The sequence below is a fragment of the Trachinotus anak genome, unplaced genomic scaffold (assembly GCF_046630095.1).
Source record: "Trachinotus anak isolate AG129_WGS33_773 ecotype Australia unplaced genomic scaffold, CSIRO_AGI_Tana_v1 ptg000032l, whole genome shotgun sequence".
NCBI lineage: Eukaryota > Metazoa > Chordata > Actinopteri > Carangiformes > Carangidae > Trachinotus > Trachinotus anak.
Genome location: NW_027273883.1, coordinates 2,984,223 through 2,997,428, shown reverse-complemented (window position 1 = coordinate 2,997,428; position 13,206 = coordinate 2,984,223). Strand labels below are relative to the sequence as shown.

At 38.6% G+C, this 13,206-nt stretch overlaps 1 protein-coding gene across 1 annotated transcript; it reads right to left on the bottom strand.

Annotated features, from left to right (window-relative positions):
• Positions 1-1,453: 1,453 nt before the first annotated feature.
• Positions 1,454-11,629, bottom strand: ctss2.1 (cathepsin S, ortholog2, tandem duplicate 1). Its single transcript, XM_071469457.1, has 7 exons — positions 11,474-11,629; positions 11,193-11,315; positions 8,536-8,688; positions 6,723-6,947; positions 4,853-5,018; positions 4,059-4,161; positions 1,454-1,866 (listed from the first exon to the last, which is right to left on the bottom strand). Exons 1-7 carry the CDS (start codon positions 11,612-11,614, stop codon positions 1,767-1,769), a joined length of 1,011 nt encoding a protein of 336 aa, XP_071325558.1. The 5' UTR covers positions 11,615-11,629; the 3' UTR covers positions 1,454-1,766.
• Positions 11,630-13,206: the final 1,577 nt, after the last annotated feature.

The window sequence follows — 13,206 nt, the reverse complement described above, 5'->3', positions numbered from 1 at the left end:
TGTTGTGTGGCAAAGATATTCCTTAACCAAAGAATCCATCCTGTCAGGGTGTCTGTCTGTCTGTCTGTCTTTCTTGTCCATCCATCCATCTCTTCTTCATGCCTTTGACTCCAAACCAAATGTGCTGGAATCAATCCGTAACAGGAGCCGAACGAGGCCCCCGTCCAGCCAAAGCTTAAGTCCAGTATGCTAGAGTGTTCCATCGATCCATGCTCTGTATATAAACAAAATCATTCAAGACCAAAAAAGAAGGAGGTGACAATCCAAGCAAGGAGGATCTTGCTGTAATCAACGTTGCCTATTCCTTGTTTTCCGAAAACTAGAATCATGTAACTTGCTGTAACTGAAAAAGCCCAAAAATCTAGCTCTCATCCCAAGATAAAAAAAAAGGTCAGAGGAGACAGAAGCTATTTTTCCACATTTGTAAGCCACCCCTCCCACCCCTGTTTTTTCCGAAATGTTTAGTGTAGTTGAAATACTGTTCGATCCCACTGTTGTAAGTAGGAATTGATGAAATCCATACAAAAGCTTTAAACGGGGAAGAGCTGAGGGAAATATTATATTTGAGTCAAAGTTTCCTCAGCTTGGACCCGACCCACCATGCTTTATCGTGCCATTCTTGTCCATGTGTTAGACTTACTAATGAATGTGGCTAACCAACCAAAGGCTTTAAAAAAAAAGAAGATACACAACACTTTAAACGTCAATCATGGTGGGACATTTTGTATCAACAACTAAAGAAAATCCCTTTGAATACCTCATGTGAAAATTGTTTGTTGTGATGTTGCACTAAAAAAAATAAAAATGATTCATTTGTAACCCAACACTGCACTCTGCTGACTTTATTCTGACCTTGTTGGAGGTGTTAGCGAGGAAGCTCTCTGGGTTTGAAAGGCCAACAGTGTTCTGGTACAGGTCAGTACGGTAATCTTGTACTTGTACAGACCAGGGATGGTTTTAACATTTGATATTTCTGTCTGTATCTTGGAGCTCCTTTAAGCCAGTGGATTCAAAATATAACACAAAAAAGTGTATTACATTTTCTGTAATGTTTAATTTCTTTAAAGAGCTCTTGCTTTTTTTGATAAAGTAGAGAAATGATTGATGAGATAAGTATAAAATTAAAAACATACCAAAAAGCTTTTTCCTCTACATTACTTGGCTATAGGCAGCTGGTATCTGGTGTGCACAACACAGGACACAGATATTTACCAGAGACACAGGTATTGATTTTGGCATTCCCTCTGTCATAACATGTAAAAGCTAAATTGACCAACAAACCAATTTCCCCAAAGTCAATGGAATCCTTTCAGACTGTTTTTATGGCAGGTTTAACAGACAGACCTGAAGCCGGTGGTGTCAAGTCAGGTCTTTGTGATTTTGGCCCAATCACTAAACTGATATATCGATCCAAACCTGGTGTGTATCATTGTGACCGAGACTCAGCAAGATGTACATCTGTTTCTTTATTGGACACACACATTGCACAGTCACATACAAACAAGCCCACATTCTTAAAAAACAAAAAAGTTAGATGTGTAGAGAAACGTTTAATTCCTCCTCAAGATATAAGTTTACAAAAACCAACCAAAAAAAAAAAAAAAAAAAACCAAAACAGAAGAAAAACCAAAACACCAAAAAGTGCTGGTGTTAATTTAACTGTAGTATTTAAAGACCTGCCATTTGTGGCCTTTGTAGTTAAACATTCACATGAAATGTTTCTCTAAAAATATACAGAGGATGAAGAAGTGAAGTCCTCTGTTCAGCTACATGATGGGATAGCAGGGGAACAGTGCGATGCCACACTGGTTGTTCTTGTTGCGCGACATGCGGACGTAACCCTGGTCTCCGAAAGACGTTCCCCAGCTGGATGAAGAGAGGGCAGAGGAACAATACAATTTTTTTTTTTAAAGGGCACAGAACAAGGTTCCTGGGATACTGAATTATCAGTAAATGTCTCTATCATGTAATGAGAAAAAAAAAAAAAAAAGTCCACCTGCCTGAAGTCAATTAGGGATTCTTACAGGCTTGGTTCGATATTCAGTAATATCAAATGTTGTGATATTTCTTGTCATATTTTTCATAATATCAAAAAACAAAACAAAACATTTTTTTCACTTAAGTAAAATAAAGAAGTCTGCCCTGCTACTGAGTCTGACCCTCACCTGTACATTGTACCTTGGCATGTGACAAGTAAAACTTTGAATTGCTGTAAGGTGGCAGCATTGCTTATACCTGAAACCTAAAATATAATTCTCTATTATACAGAAAAAATATTATATATTGTGACATTTGAGCTGGACTGTATTGAGATTAAAATTAGTTTATCGCCCAAGCCTAATGCTAATAGTCTAGCATAATAAACAGCTTGAAAGTGATTAACTTGCAGCTGCTCTAAAACTAGAGTGACTGCATTACTTAAAATGACACACAGTGCTTTGTAGTATTTTATGTCAATATTTATAGGTAAACACTGGAAAAAATGTCTAATCACTTGCTATCACTCAATGCAGCAAGTTCCAGTGTTAATATGGATAGGGATGAATATTGTTTGAGAAATTGAATATTATCATTTTTGATTCAAAATGTGTCTCCAAAGAAGAAAAGAAAACACACAAACTAATATAAAATGTACATGTGCTTCTGACATTCTATATTAGCCAAGTGGAACTAAAGAGACATAGGTGTCAAGGCCTCCAGTGTTCTCCAGTGTGTGTTAATGTCCTAACTCAACCAGCCTGTATCTATATGACCGACCACACCCACCCTTTCACAGCTGTGAGTCCTCAGTCTTTAGGTAGATGTTAAGAAAAAAAAAACAAACAAAAAAAAAAAAAAACACACACAACAGGTGAAAATGGTTTGAGTAAGGAGGATTCCCTCAAAGTAATGTAAAAAGATGTAAAGACATCATATTTTAAACATATGAAAGAAAAGACAACAAGTGAGGTGAAACTAGTTTTATATTCATTCATATACTAGGGCACTTAGGTAGGTACCGTCTGTGGGTGAACCTTCAAAAAGATGACAAGCTAAATTGAGGTGTTGAGAGATGATTAATGCGGAGAGGAAAGAAGAAAAAACAAAATTCTACTGCACAAATCTGTGTAAGATTTTTTAGAGTTTTGTCTAATCTTTGATTTTTTTTTTTTTTTAAATAATGTAGAATTTTACCTCTTTAGACCACATGAAAAGCTTAGAGTAAAATTGTGACCCCTTGTACACCTGGTATTAAAATGTGATCTGTTTCCAGACACATTGTGTTTGGGTCTTAGGTAGGTGTAAATGGAGTCTTTGACACTTATAGCTGATGTGTCGCCACCTGAAATTACTCATGTACAGGTTTTGCTCTGGATGACAGAGATCCCACCTCAATGCAGAAAACAGGAGCACATTCAAAATACCAGATGTAAACACAAAGTCAAGAAAGGTTTGATTATTATCTGGATACAGATCACGTTTTAATACCAAGTGTACGGAGTGTTTGGTGAAACTGCAAAAACTCAGACACCTGAAATATGACAAGCGACCACAAAGTGTTGGAAAGTATATGTTCTCTCAGAAACAACAATAAAAGTAAAGTGTATCATAAAATTGCACAAGGAATAACACTGTGTGCTGAGACTAATAGAAAGAGGTTTGAAACAAGCTACAGCAGCCCTGATGAAGTCACCAGCAGAAGATGGAGAAGTTTTGACAGCTTTCATGCAGTAAATGATGAGAAATGAAAACTACTCTTCTCCATTACACTGAGTTCATCATTGCTTGAGATGCAGACGTGCGTGGACTTTTAAGTTAACCACCGTAGCCATGTCAGCAGAATGACCAAACCTCGAACAGCATCTAACATGAACTCTTTGCTTGCTGACATAGTTTACTTCCCTGCAGAGCCCTGACTTCCCTGTTTCACTTCCTCTTTGTCCTCCTCTGCAGCCAGAAGGAACCACAGAGGACCAAATGTACGAGGAACATACAGCATCCATGCGTGTATTCAGTTTACATGTATGTATGGACCAGTTGGGGATATATGGGAGATCAGGGCAGTGAAAAGGTCTCACCTGTTCTTTACCAGCCAGTAGTCTTGCCCGTTCAGCGTGCCGTAGCCCACAGCTAACACCGCGTGGTTCACATTTTGAGTGCAGGAGGGGTCATCGTACACTCCTGAAATGATATTTTGTGTATATTTTTTGACAATTTTATACACAGTCTGCCTATATTCACATTTTGAAAAAAGTTACACAAGGTTAATTTCTCTTGAATTTTGTCCACAAATGTGTTTAAATCAGTGTTTGTGAGCATTTCTCCTTTGCCAAGATCATCCATCAACCTGACAGGTGTGACATATCATGATGCTGATTACACAGCATGATTACTGCGTGAGTGTGTGTGTGCCCTGCGCTGGACACAATAAAAGGCCAATTTAAAATGTGAGGTTTTATTTTGATAAAAGCCATTTATTAGGTACTGAACTATGAGTTTCATGCAGATCCAGAGCATCACAAACAGGCTCAGTGGCTGACGCGTCTGGTGAGGGAGAGGGAGGTTGGATGTTCGGCCACATTCTCAGAAACCACTTTGGAGATGTCTTATTGTGGAGATATTACCATTCATTTCATGGGCGACAGCTTCAGCAGCCAAATGCACGCTACCTCAAAACGTTCAACATCTGTGGAATTGTTTTGTGGGATATAACTGCACATTTTAAAGTGGCCTTTTACTGCGACCAGCCCAGGACACACCTGTGCAGTAATCATGTTCTGTAATCAGCATCATGATATGTCACACCTGTCAGATTGAGCATCTTGTCAAAACCACTCGTCTGAGAGCCCACAGCTGATGATGTGTAACTCACCACTCCTGTAGAAAGTAAACCGGGGCCGCGTGGCGTCAATCGCCACCGAAATGGGTCCAATGGTGCCGAGCGCCTGTTTCAGAGCCCCCTCGTCCCCTTCAGGCAGGAAGCTGTACTGGGAGCAGTTGGCTGCACGGTACCTGGGGTCGTAGTGGCACTGTTGTGCCTGCAGTGAGAGGACAAACAAAGGGTTAAAACTGATTACACAGGATCTGTGTAAAATACACCCAGTGCCTTTAAAAAAGGCGCCGGATAGGAACGCCAAAAAAGTAGTGTCTTAAATTTTACTTGTGTTTTGTTGTGTAGGATATATGAAATTGGCCTGAGGCATAATTGAACTAACTGAAGTAAGGGCCCCACAAACACCAGGGGGCCCTGAACAAAATATGAACTCTGTTTCACCCCCCCTACTTAAGTTGTTTGTGCTTTAATAAATTTATGACACGCTGCGGGAGAGTTGTAACCAGGTTAGGAATGTGAGGTAAGTGCAGCAAATACAGGGAGGGTATCACAGTGGAGAAATTCAACACCAAGCTGGAGCAGTTTGTTGGGACCAGTTCTCAAATGTTGTCTAACAGCTCTTGATTGGCTGTCTGTCACACCCAACTCCTCAAAGCAGCAGCGTCCCGAATGTGTCCTACTTTACATGGTTATAAAGTTAACGCCATCAGCAGGTGTGAGGTCACAAAAATTAAAATAATGTGAATATTTTCCAGTTTTTGGCAGGTGAGCCAGAGAGTGAATTTCAGACTGTAGTCACTGTGCTCGTTAGGAGAACATTACAGAGAGAGTTTTTATTTCCTTTTCAGTTGAATTAGAGCCACAACACCTCTGCGAGGCTGGAATGGTTTGTCGGATCTGCTCAGAACTGCCCTCCTCCTCCACACAAACACGAACAACAGCGAACCAGATGAAGCCTGGAGGACAAACACGTTGTCCGCTCCGATTAATTTATTGTTGCTCCAAAGAGACATTAACAGCAGACCACAGACAAGTGAGAAGAGTGTTGCTGTCTACAGCCTGAAGGGTTGGACTTTACTTCTTTTTGCTGTCCATACACCCACATTGTTGTCTCATACAGGAATTTGTATTTGAATTTGAACTGTAAACCTGTTTGTTTGCACTGGATTCCTACATGTTTCCACTTAAAAAGAACATTTTGTTTTAATTTCTTGCAAACTGGGAAAACAGCTTTCCAAAAGCACAAAAAAAAATCTGTACTCTGTCCTCGACTAACCCTCCGTCTGTTAAAAAAAAACTGGCTCATCCATTACATTACAAAAAAAATACAACTCATAGATTCAGGTCTATGAGCTGATAGTCCAAATACAGTAAATATGCAGAAATAAAAACATGGGGAACAAAAAAAATATAGAAACTATACAAAAAATAAATGAATATAAAACATAAGATAGAAATAATAATAATAAATTAGATATATAATAAATATATAAAATAAAAACAAAGCAAACAGGAAGTTCTGTCTAAAATTGAAGTCTTAACTTGAGAAACAGCAGATGAGAAAACCCACACAAGGTCCATTTAAACGTTTAGCAAAATATTTGAGGTGCTCAGAAAAAAAAGGAATTTGACCTAATGAATATTAAACTGTAACAAGTGTCAAGTGTCAAAGACCACAAAATTTGACTTGATTTTCTCTTTGTGTTACACCCATGTTGGTCTCCAGTGCACTCAAACACTTGTGTACACCTGTAGGTGACTGTACCTTCCCTTCACACCTGGGGATGATTGCTTTGTCAAAGGAGAATGGTTTCTCTCTGTGGTCTCTACAAGAACTCAGTGATCAAATCAATTTCTCAAACACTCTCCAACATGTTCTTTCCAGACTCCTTAGAGCCCCTGCACTCACCTGTCCTCTGTAGGGATATGAGGCGTCAGAGTCGATGCCCTGGTTGTCGATGACATACTGGAAGGCTCTGTGGATGTAGCCACCGTTGCAGCCGTGGTTGCCATATTTGCTAGAACAGTCCACCAGGTTTTGGGGGCTGAGGTCCACCAGCTTCCCTGTTTTCTTGGCTAACTGGCCCTCCAGGGCCCCCGCCGCACTGAAGGCCCAGCAAGAGCCACAGGCACCCTGGATTTAAACAAGTTGTGTTACTGTAATGTCATGTACACAACTCAAAAAACAAATATGTAACACAATCCCAGTATTCCTCCAAATGTCTCTAAACACCTTTCTACACTTCATTTCACATAACAGTATGAACACAGTACATGTCAGTGCAATGATTGTTTATTGGAGCTATATTAAATCAACACTGGCCGAAATATTCAAATAAAACAGTGTTTTTGCAGCTACAGAATTAAATGAAATGGAAATATTCTAAATGTCTCGTGCATCATTTTATACACATTTCCACATTTGGCAGCACAATACGAGTCTGTAAAGATGGAGCCAGTGGAGGGTCCAGCAGAGTGTAAGAGGTTAAAGAACTCCACGCACTCTTTGGGAAATTTTCCTGTTTGTCAATTATATTTAACACGTTGCACAGAACAGAAAGAATGCCAGAATCAATACTCGTGTGTCTCTGGTCGAATGATACTCATCTGCACAACACGAGCTGGTAATAAGTTCAGTCTGAAAGTCGGATTTTTTTCTTTTTTTCAATTTCTTCACTTTGAAAATGAACTTGTTTGAATATTTTGAAAAAAAGAAAAACGTAGAACTACAAGTACTACACTTTTCCTATTTTTGACTTTTCACCACAAGATAAATATGTTTTACACAACTTTTTACTATGAAGACATTTTACAGAGCATGCAGTACGTGGTCCTGATGGTCAGTTTCAACCCCTCACTCAAGACAGAGGTCATTTATTAATGATATCATAACTACTACGGGGGTTTCATGAGGAAAAAAAATATTTAAATAAGAAAATAAAACATCTTAAGTGACTGGGGGCATCAAAGCCTGGAGCAAGTGTTCAGCTGTGTTAAATTCACATTTCACATATTTCACATATTTTTACATTTCTAATGTTTTAATTTTTATTGTTCTTTTATATTTATCTTGTGTAATTTTGCTCCATATGTTTGTTGCTGTTTTAGCTGTTCTATCCTTATGAAGTACAGTATGAGAAAAAAATTATAAAAAATTGATATATACTGTACATATAAACATGCATTAAAAATTAAAATGTACAAAGAGGAAATGATAAACAATAATCATGTTGTATAAATGTGTATGTGAACTTGAATACTAACACATTTCAGTGGGTATTTTGGTACAAATATACACAAAAATACAAATACCCATTCATAACCTCTGTTTCTAGTGATTTTTCAAATCCATTAATTTATCACTAATTTATATAAAAAGTGGCTGCACAAAAAGTGATGTAGTCATTTTCAAAGCTCTGATATTTAACTCAAACTGCTGGAGCTGGAGACTTCTGTGTAAATGCGTGTCAGACGCTGGCCTGCCACTGGATGTGGCAAAAAACTTGCAAAACTGCTGGTTGTGGTGACAACTTCCTGTGTGTACAGCAACCAATTCAACGAATAAGGAACAGGATGAATGTGGGAAACTGGACGAGTGGGCTGTTGAAAGTTTAGATTGCATCACTGTGGCATGAAACAGCTCTGTCACAATCACCTCTTTTTATTCCTGCAGCCGTGCTGAGGGAAACGAGTCCCTGAATCACACAGTTTGTTTTTTTTACCTGCATTTTGACACTGGTGACACAGCCCTTCTCTCTCCAGTCCATGGTGTCCGGTACGTCAGCGCCTGTCGTCCCCGCAAAGGGAGATGGCGCCCTCTGGATGTCAGTGGGAGGAGTGAGTGTGGCAAAAGACTGCCGGATCTCCTCTTCTGTCTATGAGGAAGTAAATAACAAAGAAATAGGCAGTGCTGACGTCATTATAAAATGACCCAAGTCAGAGGCCTTGCAAACAGGTAAACAAAGAAGACTGAAACAGCTGGTATATGCTGCAGTGCCACTTTCCCTTAAGATGGGAAATTTTTAATTCTTGATTTACTTTTTGTTTATATTCCTTCATTTTCCTCATGGATGTTTTTTCCTGTTTTGGTTTTGACATTTCTATTTTGTTGCTCTTCTGTTAAATGCTTTTATTGTGAAGAACTTTTATTCTAAAAAGCTGTGAACTGTACCGTGTACTAATACATTTTCACTGCCTTACCTAACTCACTATTTCTTTGTTTATCTCATTCTTTTGTTCTTTCATCAGCCTTAAATTTTGAGCATTTCTCTTCAACCAACACTAACTCACTGCAAATATCCTTTAAATGTTGTGCTATAATTTTATCATTTAATAAGCACGTGCCACATTTTTAAAGCTGCACTACTCAATATTTCCATGTTAATAATGGATTAAAGGACCATGTGTAATGTGAAAGGTGTTGCTTGTACTGATGAACCAACACATAATAATCACTCAACTCTTCATTTCCCTTCAAATGCTTTCTAACACGTTCGCCACAACAATTTTATGAAGTGATGTTCACAGCTTGTTCTGCGGCTTCCAGGTGGTCCAAACAACAACAACAACAAAAATATCACTTAATGCAGCTTTAAATTCTATGTCAGTGTGCTTTTTCTCTAAGTGTACGAGTGTTATAATAATGACGAGTTCATTATTTATTTCAGGGCAATAAGGACTTTTTATGTAGTGGGAACAATAAGAAAAAAATAAACCTGTGGAGAAAGAACTGAAAAATAATATAATAGTCACAGTCAGTTCTTTATTGTTGTTGTTGCATGAGCTCATATGTAAATGAATTACTGCAATATCAAACTTTTATGAGCCCATATTTTATGCCCCAGATAACATTCCTGTCCAAACAGAGAGTGAAGCCAACAAAGTCGATAGGTAAACATTTAGTTAACAGTGTCAGCTTTCTGCCCTCTGAGCTGTTAACTTCCTTTAGTTCTCAGGAATCAGCTTCGTTCTTTGTGGCGTAAATGAAGCTCATTGAACTGGACTAAACTTAAGTTTGAATATTTCCCAAGAATGTCTGACACAGACTGAGGCGAGGTTAAAGGTTAAAGGACACAAACAACACGTAGTTAATATTCCAGCATGCAGTTTGAATGATTTTGTCATTCATTAAGTCAGACCCAGAACACACTGTAGGCTATTGACCACATCTGTGTGGAAAATGCAACCTAGTGAGCTTCATCGGTGGTGGAGCTGAGAGCAGAAATCATCTCATTACTTCAGTGAAGTCTCGAAGGCCAGAGCCGGAAAACAGTTTCTCTGGGAAACTAAAGTTAGACCAGCAGAGGAGCCAAAGGGTAGAAAGACAAAGACCAGTGCTCAGCGGTAAAACTGATTCATTTACATTCTGCAGGAGGTTAAAGCAAGCTCACTGTAATTTATTTAATCATTACATGTCAAGCTTTTTATGTGACCAGAGCTGAAACAGTTCTTTGTGTCTGTTTGGCATCATTATGAACTCAGTCAGTTCCTGTTCTTTGGGATTTAATCTCTCTCTCTCTCTCTCTCTCTCTCTCTCTCTCTCTCTTTATATCACAGCGCTACATGTCATTAACTCCTGTAGTTTGTGCTTTTCCTCTCTCTCCTTCTCCTGCAGGTATCTCTGACAGGAGGTTTCTTCCTGTGAAAAGGGAGTTTTTCCTCTTCACGGTCACAAAGTGCTGCTCATAGTGAGAACTGCTGAGTTTCTCTCTGTAAGGTATGAACCGTACTCTGTAAATTGCCTTGAGATAATGTATGTCATGATCTGGCGCTACATCAATAAAACTGAACTGAACATATCTTTCAACTTTTTGCAAACTTGCAACCACAGACACTTATTTACACATCCAGCAGTTACTAAGCAACATTAATCATTGGGTGTTGAGTATCTGGTGAATCTAAGTTCAGTACTCCTTCTCTTTTAGCTTCTAAATGCTCGACTATGTTCATGTACAGTGGGTTTTGAGGGCTTTTTTTGATGAGCAGCTGAAGCGCTGTGTGCTGCGGCTAAAAACAACAAACACTGTGACAGCAGTGAGAGTGAGCCACAACAGTGCAGTTAGAGGTTGAACAGTTAACCGATGAACTGAAACTCGACATAAAAATTAGACCCACCTAAGGGTGCTGCAGATGCAGGTGATGATTATCTGTAGGTACATCACTTCCTGACCTTTACACATGTAATTTTATTTATACAAAGGGCTCAGTGGAAAATGGCTGTAAACAGTACATTTGGTTCGGTGCACATTTGTGCTTTAGTGAATGTTTATTGCCAGTCTTGTGCTTTAAGGTGCACACAAGTGATGATTACAAATCAATAGAAATTATAAAGCTTAATTATTTTTTCTGTACAAAACTGTAGAGCGAGTGAGTGTCTCACCATGTCTCCCATGTAGTTCATGCTCAGATCAAAGGTGTGAAGCCCCATTGAGGCCTCCAGGTTGTGCACTGTAATAAGCATCAGGTTCTTCTCCCACAATTCCCTGCGGCGCACATCCTCCACCTCAACACAAAAACATACGGAAAGAGTGCATGAAATCGAATACTGTGTGTTCATGAGAAATCTCACATATGGGTTTATATGGGTGCAAGCTTCTGCAATCTTCTTCAGCGGAAGAAATGTCATTTTGAAAAAATTTTAAATAAAACCTAAAGAAATACCTCATTTTGGTACGTCTTCCCATGTGTCTTCTTCCACAGCTCCCAGTGGGTGTCCAGCCTGCTGTCAAACGTGGCTGCCGCCCTAACACACAGGTAGATGAGCATCAGGCTCCCCAACGTCAGGCCTGCAAACACACACATACACAGTTAGACATGAACCACATGAGAAGACAGGATGTTGCCTGACCTTTGGTGAAACGGCTGCATGCTAGCAAACACATCAAGATGTTTCTCACTTCACAAAAACCACACACGCAGAATCAACATCTCAAAGCCTGGAAGATGAGTCAGAGGAAAATGTGTTCAGAGGTTGTGTTAAATGTTGTCAGAAAAGAAAGACAAAGGAGGAAAGGAACTTTTTTTGTTCATGACAGACCTCCATATTTAAAATTATGGACAGACACACAAACTTATTTCTTTACTTTCTTTACTTTGATTCAATATACACGACACTCCAGCAGGTTCAAAAAGCAGAAACCCCTCATTTCTTGTTAACAGCGTAATGCAACAACTTCAATGTATAATTTCATATATTTTATATTTGCTATTTGCTACTTTTGGAAGTTGCTATCCCATGTCACAACTTTTCCTTTTACCTGACTTCTGTTCAATTTTTCAAAGTGAACCAAAAACCTGGCTCCATGGTTAAACACAACCACTGGGATTCATTTTTCCAGGAAAAAACAGCTGAAGGAGACTAACTCTGAAATATTTAATAATGAACTTTTCACAAATGTCAATAATCTCATAATGTTTCTTGATAAACAATAAACCTAATTTTCTGACAGTCAGTAAAATAGTGTCCATGGCCTCAAACCATCTTTCTCTACACTACAAAAGTTTTGGTGAGCTAACATTAGCTTTTCCAAGTGGTCAAAAGAGGATGTGTTGGATGGACTACAGAATTTACAACTCTGACAAATATAATATAAGGAAAAAAAACTGAATTTGTGTCTGTGTTGCCATCGAGTGTTGTTGCATGAGCAGGAAGTAGTTTTCAAAAATAGGCGTCAGGTATGTTGCCTCGACAGTCAGCTGAGTACGACTCAGCTGCAACACATCAACACAGAGAGTCATGGTTGAAGTTTAGTTTTTACACCCACACGATTGAAGTTGGGGTTATGTCTTTCATAATTTCCCATGGAAGAATGCATATGTGTAAAGATCAGCTGAAGCCGTGCGTGTGTACAGCTTGTGTATCAAAGGATGCTAAAAATGCAATGCAGTGAAACATTCAGCAAAGACCCTTCAATTAAAATAATCAAAATCATAATTTTTGTATTTCACATTTGCATTTCTTGTCTTTTCAGTGCATTTTAGGTGAGAACCATGAGAATTTTTAAATTGGAAAACATTTATGAACGTGACACAGCAGAAAATATTGGCATCATGTTGCAAAAGTAAAACAAAGAAAACAAGTAAAAGAAAACAAGAGCTTCAAAAACACTGCATTTTTGAGGATATCGCCAAAACAGCATATATGTTTCAGCCATATGAAAAAAATAAAAATGTACATTTAACATAATGCGTGCACTGCCAACAACAGCTGCCCCTGCCAACTGAAGCATGACTGCAGTTTTTGTGGTTTTTGTTTGTGCAACTCAAAGCACTTGGTAAAAGTTACCGAAAGACTGTGGTATAGCATGGTTGGCATGCAAACAGTGTTGAGGAGAAATTACATGTGAATTACATTTATTACATAATTAAATTACAAAATAAATGTAATTGTAATC